The sequence below is a fragment of the Ptychodera flava genome, chromosome 20 (assembly GCF_041260155.1).
Source record: "Ptychodera flava strain L36383 chromosome 20, AS_Pfla_20210202, whole genome shotgun sequence".
Lineage (NCBI taxonomy): Eukaryota > Metazoa > Hemichordata > Enteropneusta > Ptychoderidae > Ptychodera > Ptychodera flava.
This window is the reverse complement of record NC_091947.1, coordinates 19,094,182-19,116,366: the sequence shown is the minus strand read 5'-3', so window position 1 is coordinate 19,116,366 and position 22,185 is coordinate 19,094,182. Positions and strand designations below refer to the sequence as shown.

Sequence of the window (22,185 nt, the reverse complement as noted above, 5' to 3'; positions counted from 1 at the left end):
GTTGCTGTCACAATTTGTGCAGACACATAAAGACCCTGTTTTAATCATGAGAATATATGTTAGGCCAAAATCAAATTGTTTTGTGTCCACCCAAAATTTTGAAAGTAAGGGGGTAAGCTGTACAATACACAAACAGAAATGTTACATATAAGTTTTATAATACTTGATTGTTAACATAATGAGTGCCCATTCAAGAACCAAAGCAGAAACTTTTCCAGTAATCTCCATAATTTACACTGCAATGTGACATTCTGCAAGCATGCAGGCATTTTAAGTACATTTTAAGTACATTTTACAATATTTGTAAACAAGGATTTACAGGCAGAAAAGCTTTGTGGTTAAGTCCTATTAATATACAATGTGTTTTTTTCATGAAAAAATAGGTGCTCGGGGATGCAAAACAAGTAATTTCTTCGGTCATATCAAAGTTGTAGTAAAGATTTTTCACGCCTCTGAACAGCTCAGAGAGCTGGTTGTGTTTTCAGAATTTCCTGAGTCGTGTAAGGTTAACCTTTTCACAACCATGTTTTGGTATATGCCCACTGTTCTCAATAGGGTGATGGACCTGCAAAGGGAGATACGGGATGAAATGCCTTATACACAGAATGTATTAATTGCCAATGCCACAGTAATGTCAAGTAACTTTACAGTACTGTCCTCTGAGATGGCTGAGAGTGGGAATAACTGGTTGCTCTGGTCCTGTAGTCAAATGGTCCACACTGAATCTTGGATAACACAGAGCAAACATCCACATCTCCTGTCCACAGACTTTATTGCTAGAAAATGCCTTCGGTATGCTTGACACCTCATATTTCCTTCTGTTTGTCCATCATGTTCCTTTGTCTTTCCGATTCTTTGGGCTCACACATCCATAGCATGTGTGTACTTATCAACAAAGTGGCATTTTGGCAGATCTGCAGCTGTAGTAACTCCACTGACAGTCTAAACTGGACCACAGCTCAAACAAATGAATTAGACGCTGGTACCTTACATTCTAATTATTCATATTTATTTCTTCCAAAACTTCCTCCCCCTCCCCCTGCCTTTTGCTCTACTTTTTCCTCTTCCTCTCCCTCTCCCTCTCCCCCCTCTTGAGAATGTCTTCCTGGTGCCGCTTGTCGATGGGAGGTTCTGAGTGCTGGATCTCCTGGACTTTCTGCCAGGTTTGTCCTTGAACTGATTTTTGTAATCGATGAAGCTGTCCCTTTGCATGGATATCCCACGGAATGCTTTGATTGGAGAGTCGCTTATCTGACTCCAATCCACTTCTGTTCCGCTGTCGTCCCCTTCATCATCACCGCCAGTTCTGTCCTCATCACCTGTGTAACCCTTGGAAACATCATCATCATCATCATCGTTGTCCTCTTCCTCCTCTTCATCTTCTTCATTGGTGTCTATGTTATTACCATGGTAACTGCTGTCATCCTTTGCGTCTTTGTCACTGTTGTCCTCAATCTCAACATCAGAGTCGTTTTGGGATCTTGCACATGAAAGAAAAATAACAAAATGTCTGTGAGTCTACACAGTAAAAGATCCCTTTATGAGATCATTGATTGTCACTGTCAATCTCATCACCGTAACGTTTGGTCCTTTCAGTTCTTGCCCGTGAGGGCGCACAATAACCCTGTACAACTTTTGATTCTATATCAATCACTGATGAGGTAGTTATTCACCATACAATGAAATTCCTGGATATTTTCATGCTTGAATGTTTGAATGCCGTATGTCAAAATAATTCCAGCTCAAAGTGAATGACAAAATATTCAAAAGAGTTTTTTTTTTTTATCATGGTACTAAAAACTAGTGCATTTTGACTATATCGCAAATGTAATTTTTTCTGCATGATATAACGCCTTGTACTTACAAGAGATGTTTTTCGTCAATTTCTGCTTGCACATGTTGCTCATACTCAGATTTAGGTATCAGATTTTGACAAAGGAAACATTCTTCAAATTCTGGCATCTTCTCTTCGCTTCAGTGGTATAGTACATTGAATCAGAAATGAATGATAACATACATGGTGAGGTGAGGAAAATTGGCATTGCATTATGGAAATATGCATGGTGAGGTACGGGAAATTGGCAGAGTTTTATGGAAACATACACGACACGGTGAGGTAAGGGAAATTGAAAATATGCATGGTGAGGTGAGGGAAATTGGCACGGTTTTATGGACACATACACGTTGAGGTAAGGGAAATTGGTACCGTGTTATGGAAATATGCATGGTGCGGTGAGGGAAATTGGCACTGTTTTATGGAAATATACATGGTGAGGTGAGGGAAATTGGCACGGTTTTATGGAAACATACACGGTGAGGTAAGGGAAATTGGTACCGTGTTATGGAAATATGCATGGTGCGGTGAGGGAAATTGGCACTGTGTTATGGAAATAGACATGGTGAGGTGAGGGAAATTGGCACCGTGTTATGGAAATATACATGGTGTGGTGAGGGAAATTGGCACTGTGTTATGGAAATATACATGGTGTGGTGAGGGAAATTGGTACCGTGTTATGGAAATATACATGGTGTGGTGAGGGAAATTGGCACAGTTTTATGGAAACATACACGATGAGGTAAGGGAAATTGGCACGTGTTATGGAAATATGCATGGTGTGGTGAGGGAAATTGGCACTGTGTTATGGAAATATACATGGTGTGGTGAGGGAAATTGGCACCGTGTTATGGAAATATGCATGGTGTGGTGAGGGAAATTGGTACTGTGTTATGGAAATATACATGGTGTGGTGAGGGAAATTGGTACCGTGTTATGGAAATAGACATGGTGAGGTGAGGGAAATTGGCACTGTGTTATGGAAATATGCATGGTGTAGTGAGGGAAATTGGTACCGTGTTATGGAAATATACATGGTGTGGTGAGGGAAATTGGCACTGTTTTATGGAAACATACACGATGAGGTAAGGGAAATTGGCACCGTGTTATGGAAATATGCATGGTGTGGTGAGGGAAATTGGCACTGTGTTATGGAAATATACATGGTGTGGTGAGGGAAATTGGCACCGTGTTATGGAAATATGCATGGTGTGGTGAGGGAAATTGGTACTGTGTTATGGAAATATACATGGTGTGGTGAGGGAAATTGGTACCGTGTTATGGAAATAGACATGGTGAGGTGAGGGAAATTGGCACTGTGTTATGGAAATATGCAGGTGAGGTGAGGGAAATTGGCACCGTGTTATGGAAATATGCATGGTGTGGTGAGGGAAATTGGCACTGTGTTATGGAATAAACATACACGGTGAGGTGAGGGAAATTGGACACTGTGTTATGGAAATATGCATGGTGAGGTGAGGGAAATTGGCACGGTTTTATGGAAACATACACGGTGAGGTAAGGGAAATTGGTACCGTGTTATGGAAATATGCATGGTGCGGTGAGGGAAATTGGCACTGTTTTATGGAAATATATATGGTGTTCTTACATACAGAAAACCCCTACTTCAAATCTAGGGCATCAATGCTAGAATTCCCCTAAAAAATTTGAAAAAACAACAATAAAAATAATATGTTTGTGCATCTAACTTACAGAAAAATTGTGATATTACTGTTCGCACAATCCATAATGAACAAGATGACAGGCAAAAATTTCAACGGGGAGAAAAATATGAAATCCCTCTAACAGTAGAGTAAGCCCATCGGATAGTAACATATGCTGCCGTACCTGCTAGTTTGTGCCTTTGTTGGTGGTTCCTCAGGTTGTCTTTGTTGAAATATTCTGTTCCTTTGTCGTCTTGTTATTTTCTTCTCTGTGATTTGTATCACACCCTGGTTGACCATTTCTTCAATGGCATCATCTTCTCTGTCATCAAGGGAATCGCTGGCAATGGAAGAAAGGCAGAAAATATATACAGGTAAACACAAGAAGTTAAAGGTTTACAGTCACCTGTAATCTAAATATGCCTATATATGGTCAAAGGGGCATTCCTTGGTATTCAAAATGCCCATGTGAGGGCGTGTTTTTTAAAGAGCGGCCACCCGCTTAAAATCTGTGATTGGTTAGATTTTCTCTTTCTATGGTAACATGGCAAAATTGGAACAGGTGACAGTATACCTTTAATGTGGAAAGGCACCTGAATAATATACAGCTTAAAAAAATTATGTCATAATAGGTGAGTGACCTTGCGACCAGAAAAGGCATTTTCCTGATATCAATATGCATTTTTATTTTTGCTCTTTTTTTTGTAAAATTTTTTTAAGTTAATTGAACAAGGTTTCTGATCTGATATATTGGATACAGCAAAGTTTACAAGTTTATAATGGGGTACTAAACTTAAGAATGGCAAAATTTTCATGAGACAATCTGAAAAGTAGTTCTTGGGAGCACCTTACGACTCTACTATGTAAGTCAATAAGAGTTACATATACTGTCATTTTCAGAAAATCTCTACTTTCAGATGCAGGGTTGCCCGTACATGTAAACCATCTGTACATGAATGAATGAATGAAGAAGCCTATGACCCTTTGAGTGCTGTATTTTTTCCCACCAAAATTTTAATGCAAAACTTTATCAATTTTTATGAACATTTCTGTAATTTTTCTGATAATTTTTGACCAATTGAACACAACATTTCATTGGCCACAGTTTTTTATCAAAATTTTTGGCAAAAATCTGACAAAAATTGACTGAGGTATATTTTATGAGGGCAACAAAAATTGACTTTGGCGCTCAAAGGGTTAAATCCCTGCATCAACATAAGGTACTGGGCTAAAACCATAAAGATTGACAATGGATGTAACAAAACCATTGGCTGTCACAAAGATGTCTATAACGAGGTAGGGTGTACTGGAACTGACCTTCTATCACTGCGCCCTGTCAGAGGTTGTTTGAGGGACTTTACTTGGTTTCTGTTATCTTGTCTCTTTGAAGTCTTTGTCTCACTGACCTCAATCACATCTCGGTTTGTTTCTTCCGCATCTTCCGACAAATCACTGAAGTTCATGGTAACAGAAAAAGAATCTTTATCCTATCAATGATCAAGGTCTCAATGCGATTAAAATGGCATTTTCTTTTTGTAACATTTTTATTTTGCACCTTATTTTGATGCTAAAAGGTCATGTTTGACCCAAAATTATGTGCAGAACATGTGAAATCTGACATCTAACAACCCTTACTGATTGTGTGGATGCAGCCCACAGGTGTATTGTTGTACTGATTGACACCATTCTGGGGAGTTCATAATGCACAAGGTCTATGTCACTACACTGGGCCACACACTCGCTGAATTTATAATGCACACATTCTCCAAAGCTCAGGTTACAAGTGCAAGTGATGAAACATTTGAGCTTCTTAAAGGCGGAGCCTCCTTTTACAGTTATGCTCACGAAAGTAGACGATGAGATTAAATGATACCTTACTCAATTACTAATTTACATCAGACACTTTATTTCTAAAACTACACTAGTACCTCACAATATTGCTTGCGAGCGGCAAGTTCTCAAAGACAAGAATAACAAATACCAGACCTAAATGATTCCTTAACATAACAGTCGCTTGCCTGCTTCTCTGCCGACATGAGTGCCTTATCTCTTTCCACTGGTTATTGCCGTAATCTTATACCACGATACTAATTACACAGCGACAAAAAGACAACTGTAGTTCTTGCTGAAATGAACGTCATCGCCGGGGTAGACCGGCCGACATTGTTGAGACACTGCTCAGTAAGTGTCAAGTAGATTGGATTTTTCAATCTTTAAAATCATGACTTCTGCTTTTGCCAATTTTCATTTTCTTTGACACTAAAATGCCTTAAAACAGATTACCCTAATTCTTTGTATGAAAATGCCTCGACCTAACCCCCCTAATTCTTTGTAAAACAGGTCCACACTTACGATTGATAACAATGGGTATTTTGCCAAACCATGGTGGTGAAAATGTTACAATCAACTGCCACTCTGTAATTTGTGCTAGAGTGAAGATAAGTGTGGACAAAAACATTTGGATAAAACTGACTTTAATTTGGCAATGTTATCACGCATGGGGGTCTCTAGCTATGTACCATATCGCCAACTTTACAATTACCTAAGCTACTGATGATTAATGTGAAATACTGTCTATGTGTCCACTGTTCTGTGTATCTCTTCTAGCAGTCAAACAGTGGTGCAACTATTCTCATGCATACTCTTCCAAGTACATTTGATTGGGATGTTTAACGTTTTGTGTTTATTATATCCAATCAAATGAGACTTTGTCTATCTGTTATTCAATGGCTCAAAATTGATGAGGGTCAATTACAGATTTGTATAATCCTCTACAAGATTTACTCGCCAAACCAGAGAAACCATATAATTATTGTCTGTCTCAAGATATCTTTGCAAGAGCTTTTCAGACAAAACGTTTGATTCATGAATGATGAAGATTTTTCATTATTTGCCTTTTATATATCTCTTTGAGAGGCACATATGTTACTTCATGCTTCAGCCAACTTACAGTTGTCTTTTTGTCGCTGTGTAATTAGTATCGTGGTATAAGATTACGGCAATAAACCAGTGGAAAGAGATAAGGCACTCATGTCGGCAGAGAAGCAGGCAAGCGACTGTTATGTTAAGGAATCATTTAGGTCTGGTATTTGTTATTCTTGTCTTTGAGAACTTGCCGCTCGCAAGCAATATTGTGAGGTACTAGTGTAGTTTTAGAAATAAAGTGTCTGATGTAAATTAGTAATTGAGTAAGGTATCATTTAATCTCATCGTCTACTTTCCGTTGAGCATAACTGTAAAAAGGACGCCAAGGTATGGGGTGTTCATTGTGTACGTGGACAGCAAACAAGCAACACCGCGGGCACACGCTCCAGAAAATGCCACTTTTAGTTTTCCCCGGCCGCAAAAAAACACAGACAGACTGCCCAGCGGTCAGCGTGAAGTTGCTGCCGATCGAACTCTGTGGTTATATTCAAAGTCTATCGCCACTGGAAGACAATTTTTTAGGAAATTCAAGTGTTTGGTGGTGGGGAATCAATGACCGTTGGCGATTTGAACCGACCTTCAATCAAAAGCTTGCATAAACTCTGTTTGCAGAATTAGCAAAAGGTGACGCAAGGTTGAGATCAGTTGTGTAATTATGTTATAGAAATCAAACATCATACTGGCCATGTGTTTGACTGGGAGGAGAACTCCACTAATGCGAGAACTGGGATTGAAAAGTGCAGCTTCAACTTAAAGCGCAGTGGTCGTCGCGCTGCGCATCCTCCTGAGGGGGTCCCCCTCTGTTGTAAACAAATCCAAGAACGCCGCACATGTTACGGGTTGATTGTAATGTTTGCGATATTGCCGCTTGTTAAAATGGCGGCTGATCTGTCACAAGCATACCAACTAACCAAGTGTAACACGCAATAAAAGGTCAATTAATCTAAGTTAAATATCTGCTGAATATTGAACAATAATTGCACGCTGGATTGAGATCACATTTGCTCATGATTTTCTTGAATCAGTTGAATGGGGCTCGGCTACTGTTATCGCTCGAGCCATAGAGCTAGACGTACGCATGTATACGCCAACCGACTATCAACGACCTGGCTCTAGTTTTCGACATCGCTAGCAAGGACGAGAGCTTTCATTTCAAGAGGCCCGACAGGAGTACAACAAGTTGTACAAAGACAAACAACTCAAACTACAGAAATCTACAGCTCGCAGAGCAATGCCCGCTGCAGCAAGCACAGGGTGTTGTCTAAATGTCCGTCCCCAGGGGTGGGTAGTGTGTTTCGTTGTATTGCTATAAAGATATATTCTACCAACCTTTGTGTTTTGGTCTTAAACTTAGCACTGCCCTTGACAATCTTGCGTTACGTTTTATCAACATGCTGTATCTATTATCTGATGAGTTTGAGTGCCTAATTGGCCAAAGTAATCAAGGGTAAATTACTAAGCTGTGGACGCTGTCACCAGATTATCACCGGATTAAATTTGACAAAGTCAACAACGAACGCGCCAGTAAGGTATAACTGAAGATTACCTTACTGGCGCGTTCGTTGTTGACTTTTTCAAGGTTAATCTGGTGATAATCTGGTGACAGCGTTCACAGATTAGTAATTTACCCTTGCTTGCTTTGGCGCATTTGGCAATCAAACGCATAAGATAATATATGCAGCATGGTGATAAAACGTTAACGAAAGATCGTCAAGGGCAGTACTATTAAAGTTAAGACCAAAACACCAAAGGTTTGTAGAATAAACATTTATAAGCAATACAACGAAACACCTACCCACCCTGGGGAACCGACATTTAGACAAACACCCTGTGCAGCAAGAAGCATCTCTGCATCTGTTCCGTTCCGTGGTCTGTATGAACGTCCGTGTCAAACCGGGTATATGGCGCGCTACACTCGGCTGTGGAGAATCCAACTCAACTACAACAAAGTTTACCCCGTTTTGGGGTGCAAACGAGAATTCTGAGTACAGGTATCAAGTCAAGCGAAGGACCTTTCATAGGTCTTCTTGTTATGTGGGGGTTATCTCACTTGAAAGAGGATTCAGACCTACCCGGCAATCAGGAGGTACAACAACGAAGTTTGCCCAGCACCGTAGGCCTACACCAGCTAGCGGTTGGATCACTGCCATGACCGTGCACAGGCCCGGGGCACAGGATCTCTCGATACGTCTATGCACGGTGTAGCCATGCAATTTTCCTGCCAAATGCCGCGAAAACCCGCTCGTTTTGTCTATTGTTTCCTGACATTTACTATTTCTTACCACGTTATACTAGGAGAAGTAAGACATGGTGATCAACAGTTGGTTGTGGGCCAAGTCGTCGCGGCCGGCCGGTACGTTGTGGGACCGGATTCTCTATATCCGTGTACGTCAACGCGGTGACCGTCTCCCAACACAACTCTCCGTGTCCTGCTCAGGCTAGCCGATCATGGTCTTGAGTGTAATTTTTGTGTTAGGCATTGTGCTTGTTGCTGGTCTACATATATAGGCAATGTTGATCATTTTAGTTATGTATTTTCACTGTACTGTACATAGCATTGTGTATAACTAGCGTGATCGCGCGCGATCAAAGCTTTTTGTTCACTGTGTCTGCGTACAGTGAACTCAGCGACATAATGTGCTGAGTGTAGTGTCCCAATGTTCGTAGCTCTACACGAGTTTATACCACTGAAGTTCGTTTCGATCTTAATATTTTACTATTGCATGATGTTGAGTCTTACAAAGGCCTTAACAAAGTGGGGGACTGCTCCCATCTCACTCCTATTGAAGTTGAGAAGACTTATGTTTACAAAAATTTATGTTTATCAACAAAAAAACCACGCAAGCGCGGCGCGACGACCACTGCGCTTTAAACTCAATAGAGGTCCACATGAAATCAATATTCTCTGATAAAATCATTGGTTTTTTATCAATTTTGTGAGAAGTACAAGATTAAATATTGACTATTGGCATTAACATGACATGTTTATAAGATTTAGAGAAAAAACCCAATATTGCCTTACTGATAAACGTCTGAATTACACACCCATATCTGTGTGGGTATACAGTAAATCATTACATCTCTAGACTTTGCTAACATTTTATTTACAACATCCATACACTGTAGCCACAGGTTAGAATCCACAATAGAAGCTATTTACAAAACAGTTCCTGTGGATTATTTTCCCCCAAGGAGGAATCCAATCAAGAATCAGACAGTAGCTAAACTTACACTTCTGGTGCCTTCATTATCTTCTTCACTGACAAGTCTTCATCACTATCAGAATCTGGAAAATAACGGCTAAACTGTGTAACCAGTCCTTGGGCATTGAGTCTGTGATCGGGTGACAATGTGTAGGCGACATGTATTGATGGGCAGTAGACGTAGAATGCACTTCAGGTGCATTATCATTTGGTACACTTGCCTGTAAGCTGCATTTGTGGACTCAGTTTTTAGGCTTGTGGAGTACCGTATATGAAATATTAATTATCTTGTTTGTTTTTTTTGCGCATTGAAAAATTTTCCTCATTCAGTCCCAATAGAGATAGTGGCCATATTTTAATGTCAAAATATTTGCCAATTTCAGCTAATTTGTTTCTCTGAAACCACAAATTGCAGAGTGACCCTGATTTCTATTTTTGATTTAAAAAAGATAGGTTTAAAGTTTACTCGAGTTAACTTCAGCAAAAACTTGAAATCTTTTGGTTTCAAGGTGCACTCAATACAACAGTTAGATAAAACATTTTTTTTCATTTTTAAACATTGAAACATTTGCCCATTTCTTCCCTGACCAATGCGGTTTGTTATCATGATCCTATGCTACTGACTGCCTGATTTGTTCAATTTTTGTAGCTCAAAAGACTTCACAATCAACATATTTTAACTTTCTAATGACATGAAGAGCGGCAAACCCTTGTACTAGTACTTTCATAACCTAGCAAGGTCTCTTTTCAAAGGATCGATGAAACGATAATTTTTGTATAGATGCGTCCTTGCCTTCAATGACTCTCCATTTTCTCTTCTTTGCCATGTTTCTGTTCACAGTCTCTCTACCATTAGCCACTTTGCTCGTGCTTGCCCCATCACTGAGAAACCAAACAGAAACATGGAAGTAGATTAAAGTACAGGAACACATACAGAATACAAATGTACGTGTCGTACTGTTTCCTTGACAACCAATGACAACTATGTACATGTACATGAAATACTGAATTCATGCCATTGACAAGATTCAGGGTTTTCACACAGAAAACTGTTTTTTTTCTACAACTTGTAAACTGTAAGTAAAGAGTTTTGTTGTCACCTTTGACTGTTCTCAGACTAAAATCTTTGAAAATCTTTATAAATATCAATGTACCTGGCAGACAACTGAGACACACACCTCTGTGATAAACACTATCAAAATCAGGTCAAAGTGACTCATAGGGTATACATGTAAATCAATGTTCCACTCTGAGCTTGTAATATCCCAAATATATAGGGACAATACAAGGTCAGAGTGTAGCACTGATTAACTATCAGGTCAAGTCAGACAAAACATCACCTTTGTCTCATAAGGTCAAGTCATTGAAACCCACGTTCAGAATAGGGGTCTTGATATGTTGAAATAAGTTAGATAAGACATGTCAAATAGTGTTTGTGCTTGAGTTGGGGTAGATTAGTAAATGGATTTGGGAACCATTGTATCATTTGTGCTGTCCCCTGATCTGATTGCATAGATTACCAATGTGAACCCACGTAAAATGACTTGGTAACTCGGTGACATTAACCTGCTTCATAACATTGCCCTTCACAAAAAATTTGCTAAACATTACCAGCTGTTAACTTGTTAAAAACTTGAGTCTTGGCCTGATGGTGACACATGAAGCTGTGACATCACAAAGTGACATGACTTTAAATTGTACATGCTATGGGTCACATTTATAATTTTGATCACTTTAAGACTCTTGATAAAGTCTGAAAATCCCAGGGTTTGTACATAAAAAGACGCTTAGAATTTAAAGACTTTCAAGGAATTTTTCAGCAATTTTGAAGGACTTTTGGGGCATCATTTTTTAAAATATATCATTTTTTATGTATCATTTTATTTATCATTTGAATGATATTATGACCGATCATTTGGTGATTTTCTAAACTGATGAATCTTGGATGGTTCATCAGTTTTCCAGGACTCAATTCCATTTTCAAGGACTTTCAAGGATTCTTTAAAATTCAACGACTTGCCAGGAGCATATGCACCCTGTATCATTTCCGAAATGTGGCTGAGAAGAAAACGTACAGAATGGTGAAACAAACAACAGCGTTGTCAAATTTCATCATTTATTTTGCTATATGGAAGATACAGAGATGACATACAGCTGACCTACCCATCATTCAGTGCTGCTGACGATGGCCCTGGCAATGGTTTGACACTGGCTGTTGTGTTGGAACTAACTTTATCTTTCTGAGTTTGACGCTGGAAAAAGCTTGGTTTGCTGGTTGGTTCCTTAGCTGTGATGTCATGGAGATTAAAAAAAAATGTACATGCATAAACATAGTCAGTACACTTTAATCTGAAAGCTGCTGCTGGCAATATGTACAATGATACTTGATAAATGATAATTTCAATGAGAAATTATTATTTGCCAAAATACATTTCCTGAAGATTTTTTGCATTCAGTATCTGCACAAAAATCACGATGGTGAAAAGACTGGTGTGGCATATAGACAACTCAAGTGAGTACAAATAGATGTGTTTGTGTATGTCTGAGGAAAACAAGTCTACATGAAAATTATCATGATTATGTACATTTCTGGAGATCTTCAAATCAGGGTAAAGTCATTTAAACTGTAAATTATACAATGCCATATTCCCTGATAATGATAAATGAACTCTTGAGAGATAGCTTTAAAGTCTCATTTGCTATATCCTTTCGCATTTTACTTGCCAAAAAAATACCACCTAGTCTTTAGAAAGATGTTTTGGGTTTCTGTGATTTAGCCGTATTGTCTTTGAAAATGTCACTATTTCAGTCCTTGGTGATGGATTTGGTCAACTATATTCAGGTGCTCACATGTATAGAGTTGCAACGGCCATAATTGAGTTTGCAGACTCAAAAATTATGTTGTCATAAAAATCTAAGTAGTGTGTTTGTCGCCACATTTGGAAAAACATTTTGGGGTCACACCAGTAAGCATTTTTACATAAGTTGCATTCATTAAAACCATCTCATAACAAGTCATTGACAATGACATAGTCCCCACTTGTAATAGGAGTATTAGTCTTGATGGGGCAGGAAATGAGGTCATTAAGAAGTATCACTGGAGTGTATATGTTCAGATCTATGGACACATAGGTCTATGTCATTGTTCCCAATTTGAAACAAGAGGCATGTCTAAGTTATGGTTCTAAATCGGGAAAAAAGATCAGACCTCTAGCTGTATTGGCCAGCCAAGAAATACATATGTGCATAATAAATGAGGTACAAGATGTGACATCTTAAGGTCTATTATCCTATCAAAATTGAAGCGTAAAGAACTTGTGGTTACTGAGTTATGCATATATATGCATATTCAAGGTCAAAAGTCATCAAGGTCACGTGACATTTTGAAAAAAAACATTGTATTGCTAATTAATCCATATATGCCAAAATTCAGACCTCTAGCTCTATTGGCTTGCCCACAATTATATATGGGCATAATTAACGAGGTAAAGCATGTGTTGTCATAAGGTCTCCCATCCTACTAAATATAAAGGACATAGCACTTGTGGTTACTTATTTATTGACATAATCGTGTATTTTAGGTAAAAGGTTATCGAGGTCACATGACATTTTGTCAAAAAATTTCTATCCTATAGTCTATCCCTATATACTAAAAATCATACATTTACCTCTATTGGCTTGCTCAAAATTAGATATGCACATAATTAATGAGGTACAATATGTGGCGTCATAAGGTGTCCCATCATACCAAATGTGAAGGGTGTAGCACTTGTGGTTACTGAGTTTATGGACAAATATGTATATTTGAGGTCAAAGGTCACCAAGGTCACGTGACATTTTGTCAAAAAATTGTATTGCTAAGTTATCCCTATATACCAAAAATCAGACCTCTAGCTCTATTGGCTCGCTCAAAATTAGATATGTGCATAATTAATGAGGTACAATATGTGGCGTCATAAGGTGTCCCATCATACCAAATATGAAGGGTGTAGCACTTGTGGTTACTGAGTTATGTACAAATATGTATATTTGAGGTCAAAGGTCACCGAGGTCACGTGACATTTTGTCAAAAAAATTGTATTGCTAAGTTATCCCTATATACCAAAAATCAGACCTCTGGCTCTATTGGCTCGCTCAAAATTAGATATGCACATAATTAATGAGGTACAATATGTGGCGTCATAAGGTGTCCCATCATACCAAATATGAAGGGTGTAGCATTAGTGATTACTGAGTTATGGACAAATATGTATATTTGAGGTCAAAGGTCACCAAGGTCACGTGACATTTTGTCAAAAAATTGTATTGCTAAGTTATCCCTATATACCAAAAATCAGACCTCTAGCTCTATTGGCTCGCTCAAAATTAGATATGCACATAATTAATGAGGTACAATATGTGGCGTCATAGGGTGTCCCATCATACCATATATGAAAGGTTTAGCACTTGTGGTTACTGAGTTATGGACAATATGTATATTCGAGGTCAAAGGTCACCAAGGTCACATGACATTTTGTCAAAGTGTCTGAGATATCTGCGTGAACGGATGGACTCACATGGATGGACTCACGGACTGACATGACCCAATCTATGAGCCCCCTGGACTTTATCTGTGGGGACTAAAACTGTGTCACTGCATCCTTTTTGCAATATGAATACGATGAGAAACTAAATTTTTATTTTTCTTGGCCTTATACATTGGAGTCTATGGACTGCCTTATACATGGGAGTCTATGGACTGCCTTATACATGGGAGTCTATGGACTTCCTTATACATGGGAGTCTATGGACTGCCTTATACATGGGAGTCTATGGACTGCCTTATACATGGGAGTCTATGGACTGCCTTATACATGGGAGTCTATGGAGGTGAAAACTAAAAAGTCCTCTAACACGGCCAAATTTGATCGCATTGTGAAACAAATCGACGTGCATCTGTATGAGGTAGGGTACTATCCTTGTACCAAGTTTGAACGAAATCGCTCCAGGCGTCTCTGAGATATCTGCGTGAACGGACGGACGGACGCACGGACGGACGCACGGACATGACCAAACCTATAAGTCCCCCGGACGGTGTCCGTGGGACTAAAAGACACAAAATGATACAGCTAAAATGAGGCTTTCACCTCCAGACTAACTCTGGGTGGGTATGAGTGGCATATGACTAACACATCGGCAAGAGTTGATATAAGTTTGTACCTTGTCTGGTGACTTTCAATGGAACTGAGCCATCACAGTCAGCAGCATGGACTTCAATATCATTCCATGGAAAGAAGACTCCGCATAAGGGACACTCCGTACCCTTTGAAATCACAGAAAAAGGTGTTAAGTTGTTAGCTCGGAATAAAAGGAAACTGTATAGTTCAACGGCCAACTTCTTCTGCTCATAACCGTTTGTGTATACTCAACTCACAACAGAAGTGGCACAACCACATTCACTTACTTTTTTTTTTCGAAAAAAATAGTTACCTGTAGTGTTGAACCCAGTACATATTGGATTTTAAATAATTGGCAAGTTTATCAAAATACAGTTAGTGAGAATTTTTTTCTTGACATTATGCTATATAGGTGATGCAACCCTCCTCCACTGTTACTAAACTCTATGATCTATGACAAACACTGTGGAGGAACGTGATGAATACAAACTCATTTGATTTTCTAGTCATGAGTCAACTTACAGTTTCTTGGACATCTGGTTCATCTTCTTCTTCCTTTGGCAGGGTAACTCTCTCTTCTATGACATCATCATCAGAGTTACTCTCAAGGATTCTGATTGGTGGACTACCACTTTCTGGCCTACAAATATGCACATGATTTAAATAACAATGCAAATGGAAAAAAAAGAAAGCCAGACGAAAATAAGTTCACTAATAAAATAGAAATACTAGATAGAAACAGGATAAAACTTGGCTCTCCTAATTACTAAGGTTTGATACAATTAAAGTTGGTCTACCTGGTAGAATATTTATAGGTTTAATCTTTACTATGGTGTTACCTTACTAGTCTTAGGGTGTCTTTTATGATAAATATGTACGATATGTATCCCTAGGATAATGTTGATTTGTGATATGGCCTAGCTTGGACATAGATGTTCAAACTCATGGCTAAACATGAATAATGTTGTATGTGTAAAATACACACTTGGATATGTGAGTTGAAACAGTGTTATTGCTAGGAGTGGGTACATAGATAAATACACTGTAGTACGGAAACCCCAATAACATTTGTATTGTCCACTGATAGAATTGTATTGATATACCTAGGGGAACTCCAGTAAAACGACTGGGGAACTCAGGTAAAATTTATCAGGGTACCGGCCTTTACAAAAGACGCTGTGACAGGATTATAAACTTCAGTACAAAGGAAGTAAGCCATATCGGTAAACTACCTTAAAAATCAAGAGCTGGTGCTGGAGGGAGGAAATGTGATGTTACAGCAATGAACGGGTTAGAGTGCCCTCTTTGTAAAGAATTATGCTGCATGGTGCACATAGGTTTTCTTTGATACTGGGAATTTCCCATTATGTTTCCCATACCTGACTATTGCATGTTTATTAGCATCTGTTGTCGTGGTAACCTCCTCCTGGTTCCTCCCATGCTTTGATGAGTCAGTCAATCCTTTGGCCATTGAATCCCTCTGTATCAAAGATCAAAATTGAGTCAATACACAATGAGTTGCTCGAAAGTTGATCCAAAATAAGCAATGAACACTAACTGAAATATAAATGGTAATTTCAAATAGTTCTGTCAAATAATGGGATATTATCATCAAATGTTGAACAAAGATGACATTACCTCATCTTCAAGTACTGAACTGTCTTCAAGTTCCAATTTAAGATCATTATCATTTTTATTGGCATGGCTGTCCTTGTCATCATCATCATCATCATCATCATCATCATCATCAACATCATGACTTTCTCTCCATTTGTTGCGAGTCTCTGAAACAAAAGGTATCTGATCTGTGACTGGCTTATCAGTGTTCCGGATCAGATTCTGTTTTCTGTAGAAGGCGTGCCTGGCTTCCTCGTATGATACCTGAATTTTGTGAAAGTCAAAGTCTATTTTGGTGCTGTCCAATTCAGCATACACGTCAGCTGGATCACCGCTTGCAGAATCAAGTGTTTCCTGAGTTTGGTTGGCAGAGCTTGGTGTTGCCTGTTTGGCCGGAGTGTCTATTTGAATATCATCTGTTGATGTGCGCCGGGACAATGTATTGCTTTTTTCATCCTCCACTGAGTCATCTCGGCAAGTTTGAGAAGTGTCAATTTGGGGTGTGCTGGCAACACTAATTTGTGTCTCATCATCGCTGTTGTCATTGTCAAACAAATTGTCATCTGAATGGACATGGCGTCCATTCACATTCACCTGCGAGGGCTCCCTATCTCTGGGGTGTGTGGCTTCATTCATCAACACAACCGAGTCATTTGATTGGCTGTCATCATCAAGGTAACTCCATTGCAGGGGGTCCTTGGAATGTTCAGTGCTCGAAGCAGAAATCTGATTTGACCGTGCACTCCTCTTAGAGTCTTGTGATTCTGCCAAGTCGTTGAATGTCTCTTCAGGGAGTGTTTGATTAAAGCTTAATCTGTAAGTCTCTACAGTTTCCTCAGTCTCGCTTGGAGGTGATGTCTCCTTGGGCACACTCTCCGTTCGCTTTGACTCACGAGTTTTCCGGAGGCTGACGAAGTCATTGGAATCTGATGAGCTGTCAGCCTCAAAGTCCTTTGCAATGCACCGTGAAATCCTTCGATTTTTGTCGGCCATGCCGACCTTACGCTGGTCAAACACATCGATAGTTTCAACCCTTTCCTCTCTATGGTCACTGCTAAGTTTTCCATTGATGGCATCACCATCGACATCATCAGTTATTCCATCACCGTGATCAACATAAATATACCAATCACCTTTCTGTATGTTTGAGTAGTCCAATGTGTTTGCCACATGGTGCCCTGGACTGATTGAATTCCCGAGGGCTACTTTCCTAATGAATCTGGACTGTTCAGTCCGCAAAGCTATCCGATATTTTTCTAGCATGGAGTTTATGACACGGCTGTAGACCCTGGGGTCAATTCCGGTTGGAGTGTAGTAATGCCTTGACAAGTGGGCTGGCTTTTTCCTTCTTGCAGATACCTGGTTGAAGAACAGAGTACACAAAAGATGATATGTAAATATTTACTATTGATGATGAAAAATTCTGATTAAATTTGCAATTAAACTATAGTCATTAATATATTTGGCATAAATAAATATTATGATGTCATGCTTTAAGCATGGGCACACAACAGCAATTGATCATGATTCAGTATATCAATATCAATCCCAGAACATAATTTTAGTTTCATCTTCAAAGTTGGGAATTTTTCTCCCTTGACATGAAAAAGCATCTCAAAAGTCCTTTCATACATCGTTTGGCAACAGTGCAAACCGATGATAGTGTCATACACATGATGTTCAACTTCTTAAATAAATGTTTTGTCATATTAAAGTTGGGAAAATTTTTTGCTTAAAATAAAGTAACATCTCTAATGTTCTTTCAGAGTGTGCTGCAAAAATGAAAATGATGATATAATGATATTGTCATATACTTGATGCTCAATTTCTCAAACAAATATTCGTTTATGCAAAGTATATTCATTTATGCAAAGTGTGTGTGTGTGTGTGTGTGTGTGTGTGTGTGTGTGTGTGTGTGTGTGTGTGTGTGTGTGTGTGTGTGTGTATATTAAATATATATATATATATATATATATATATATATATATATATATATAATATATATCAATGATAACTCACTATTGATCATGCACTGTGTATTATTCTAAAATGATTCTGGATTTCACTTTCAAAGCCTGTGTCTTTACTCAAGGCCAAGAACAAGCTGTTCTTTCACATGCAAATGTCCACTGTGACCTGAAAGCTCTCATTTCAACAATATTCGACATTGTTCCTCCACCCATAAAGCTTTACTTGGTTTTTATAACCTGTTCACTCAAACTCCCTTACAACAAGTCCACACACTATTGATACCAATAGCTTTGGTTCAAACCATAGTGGCAAATGGATTTACTTGTCAAGACCACGCGTACAGTATATTAATTTTTTTAGATCATACGAGTATGGCAAGTTTAATGGCCATGTTTACATGTAAATGCTTACCTTCCTTCTCTTCTTCAACCATCTGTAAAAGAGCGAAAAACATAAAAACCATGAAATACCATATTTATTGCGCAAAAGAAGGGCAATTCAAAATGTGAGATAAATTGACAAACACACATGACAGCTTAAGAATCAATATCAGACATACTGTACCTTCTATCTATGAGTTGATGACTGTCTTTGACAGAGTTTTTAGCACTTTTGACTTTTTCAAGTTTATTATCAATCTTTGCTTTCTTTTTCTTCTGCTTGTCATTCGCTGCTTCAGGGACTAATGTTTCATGCTTCCTCTTTCCAATAACAAAAGTTTTCTTTGGCCTTTCAGAATTTCTGTCAAAGTAGAGAGACCAAAAGAGAGAAAAATTATTGATGCTTAAAACAACTCTTGGAAAATATTCAGAGCATTCAATTGGAAGGTTGGCTGTGATTCTTTTTAAAGAAGGCTTTCACTCTGCAATCTATGCACTTTATTTGCAAGTTCAGCGGCATAAAAGATGTTCAGAGTTTGAGGGAAAAGAAAAAGCACTGAGAAAGAATGTCCTTCCCTGAAATGTGTCACACAGCCATTTCAATACTGTCCTTCCATTTGTTTTGATATTCTTTCAAAAGTTGTGAGAAGTATATTTACAATTTAGATTTAGATTTTATGTAAGATACATGGACAAAAGAAGTTTTTCAGTGAATAGACATATAAACATACATACATACATGCACATGTATGTCAACTGATCTCAATAGGTCCAAATGCTATGTATAGGTACAGCAAGTTGGAGGTAACATGTTTGAATGAAATCCATGCTAAAATATATTGCACTTATTCAAGAGTTATGGTATGCTATACTCTCTGATCCTTATTATTATACGTTAAAGATGATACACTTACAAGTGTTGTTTGGCAACTTTTGATTCTGTTCCTCCTCTTCTGGAATCCATTTTGCCGCCCTGCAGGTGATAGAGAGGTATTCACATCACAACTCCATCTGTATTGTCAGTGTATGCAAGACTCAAAAACCATGTCTTTGAAACAGTGGGTTCAGTGCTAAATATATGCATGGGGATCGGTTCAAAGCACATTACCATGGAGACAAAACAACCGCAGAAAGAATTTACAGTCAGGGGGTTGTAGAGTGTGTATTAATTACCACTGATACATTTGCAACCATGGTTTTTGTAGACAAGCATTTTTTAAACTGAAACATTATCCAAAAATAAATAGCTAAATTTATATTCACCCCATGGACATGATTTTTATTTCAGAAATTGTGAAACTGATAACAAGCTGCTGTTTGTAAGACTTCATGATAAATCATAATTACAGTTCTTACAGATGGGCAGGAAAAGAGTTTGGGAATCAGTTTGATAATGTTTACATTATTTCATCTGCACGGTTAGAGTTGTAATATATAAAAGTACCATATTATTATTCTGGGAAACTGATGAAGACACAGAATCTGCTTGTTCAGGATTACTGTCCACTACTCCCCGTGATCTGTCTCTTCTGTAACTTCGTTCACATCTTTCTCATTGTTCTCCTCATCATCACTCAGAATAAGCACTTCCTGGTTCTCTTCACTGTGGTGGCTGGTAGTCTGCTCTGATACAATCACCGTGCCTGTTTTTGTCTGACACAGAAGCAAAACAATTCATTCAATGTTAGTTTTGTGAGCGGCATAGACTGAAAGAGCACTGTGATTCAGCATCCTGTTTTGGATTTTGGAGAGCGTTTCAAAAGGTAGTTTTCTGACGGACCAGCTTATGACAGAAGATATCAAATATCCCTTGAATAATCTATTGTGAGCTTTGGCATTCAACCAGTATCCATAAGTAAGATGCAACATTACCTTTTTCCTGTCTCCTTTATCGTTCTTGACCTCTGAACTTTTCTCTTCTGCTTTTTTGTCAAGCTCATCCTCTATTGTGAGGTGTAGATTATTTTGGCTGTTGATTTTAGATTGGCTGCCCTCTTGGCTGCTATTCATGTAGTCTTTCTGATGCTGGAACATCTCAAATATCTTGGCTTGCCTCTGCATGTCCTTTCTGCTCAGCTCCAGTGCTTTCTGTGGGCAGCATATACAATGTGAACATTTCGTTTTACTGTACAGAATAGTTTGGACTATAATTGTCTGATGTGAAGGTATTTCAAGACAACACATATGCTTGACTATATCGTAGACAAAATGGGAATCATACGAACTTGATAATGCTGCAAATGCCCTTCATAACATTGGCTCAATTTCTGTTCCAGTAAATGCGGTACGGTTCACAGTCTTCACATGATGCGCACCTCCCATCACAACTATTCATATCAGTGAGATTGCACAGATATCTACATTTGCTTCTGCATGCCAACACGACATCATCCCTCATTGAGGCATGGAGCTACAAAGCTAGTATCTATCACCTTGTACAGTGATTTTCTCAGAGGATATGTACAATCCAAAAGGTTTTCGAAAGCAACTTTATTTTGCCTGTTCCTGTTATAATCATTCATACCTGCAGCTCATCATCTTCTTCTTTTTGCAATTCTTCTTCTCGCTTTCTCCTTGACAGCTTATTCCTCTGCCGTCTTTGCAACCTCGATCTCCTGTCATTGGACTGTTGAGATTCAAATTAAACAACATGGTAGATCAAACAATGGCAGCTCTACTGTAGAATATGCGCAAGTGTTTTTTGTTAAGGGTGGTGAGCAGGTAAATGTTACCAGGGTTTACCAGTCATTTTACCTGGTTAACCTTGTTGTAATGCAATCAGATTAGGGGACAGAAGCAATGCTACCTGGGTTCCCAAATCATTTACCAATGTTTCAAAACCTTAAACAAACCTCAATGCAACATTTTTGAGCAATGAGAATACAAGTGAAAATTTCATCACATTGTCCCTTCTGTATCCATGGATTGTGTAATCAGACTGATCTGTAACAGCGATATAAATTACTGAGGCAGTTAAGCTCGGAAATCATTGCTGAGTTTTGCTCTCTTCTTCTTTGGTTGTCTATCAGTATCAATGTGACCGTACATGTGGCATGCCATTTCATGACAACACTTGATCAAATCTTGTCAGTATATTTGCTTGTCTTTTACAATTTCTTTGGATGTACATAATTTTCAAAAGTGATTGAAAGTTCCAGTAGTGTTCAAAATTCATACATAAATTAGCATAAATTAAGCATGCTGGGCAGAAAATCTCAGTTTGCTCCAGTATAAGACCTCCCCCTTGTATAAAAGCAGCTTTGTGTTGCCCAAACTAGGGGTTACACTCAGACCAGTATCAAAGTGGTTATATATATTTACAGTTGTGGCATGTTCCTCTTCTCCATGATAAACTTCTGTGACTTCATCATCACTGTCTTGAACTTGAATGAATTCAAGCCTTGCCCTAGACACTGCCCTAGTTCCCCGCGGCAT

The 22,185-nt window shown here is 38.6% G+C and overlaps 2 protein-coding genes across 2 annotated transcripts; both read right to left on the bottom strand.

The window, feature by feature from the left end:
- Positions 1-375: 375 nt before the first annotated feature.
- On the bottom strand, positions 376-19,718 carry LOC139120228 (dentin sialophosphoprotein-like). Its single transcript, XM_070684447.1, has 14 exons — positions 19,665-19,718; positions 18,935-19,111; positions 18,782-18,803; positions 16,421-17,758; positions 16,162-16,262; positions 15,305-15,422; positions 14,826-14,928; positions 11,790-11,913; positions 10,420-10,508; positions 9,655-9,709; positions 4,816-4,950; positions 3,683-3,838; positions 1,865-1,972; positions 376-1,480 (listed from the first exon to the last, which is right to left on the bottom strand). The coding sequence occupies exons 1-14, from the start codon at positions 19,712-19,714 to the stop codon at positions 1,009-1,011; spliced, it is 3,048 nt and encodes a 1,015-aa protein (XP_070540548.1). The 5' UTR covers positions 19,715-19,718; the 3' UTR covers positions 376-1,008.
- A 538-nt stretch (positions 19,719-20,256) lies between these two features.
- Positions 20,257-22,185, bottom strand: LOC139120757 (G patch domain-containing protein 4-like). Its single transcript, XM_070685311.1, has 4 exons — positions 22,072-22,185; positions 21,275-21,376; positions 20,623-20,838; positions 20,257-20,403 (listed from the first exon to the last, which is right to left on the bottom strand). Exons 1-4 carry the CDS (start codon positions 22,183-22,185, stop codon positions 20,257-20,259), a joined length of 579 nt encoding a protein of 192 aa, XP_070541412.1.

Excerpts from the sequence above, each read along its gene's own strand:
- LOC139120228 (XM_070684447.1), bottom strand. The coding sequence starts at position 19,714 with ATGGATTCCAGAAGAGGAGGAACAGAATCAAAAGTTGCCAAACAACAC. Across the intron at positions 19,112-19,664 it reads AAAGTTGCCAAACAACACTT|AAATTCTGAAAGGCCAAAGA; the intron begins GTAAGTGTATCA and ends CTACTTTGACAG. Across the intron at positions 1,973-3,682 it reads ACAAAGGCACAAACTAGCAG|CGAAGAGAAGATGCCAGAAT; the intron begins GTACGGCAGCAT and ends ATACCACTGAAG.
- LOC139120757 (XM_070685311.1), bottom strand. The coding sequence starts at position 22,185 with ATGCCGCGGGGAACTAGGGCAGTGTCTAGGGCAAGGCTTGAATTCATT. Across the intron at positions 21,377-22,071 it reads AAGAGGAACATGCCACAACT|TCCAATGACAGGAGATCGAG; the intron begins GTAAATATATAT and ends GAATCTCAACAG. Across the intron at positions 20,404-20,622 it reads ATAAAGGAGACAGGAAAAAG|ACAAAAACAGGCACGGTGAT; the intron begins GTAATGTTGCAT and ends CTTCTGTGTCAG.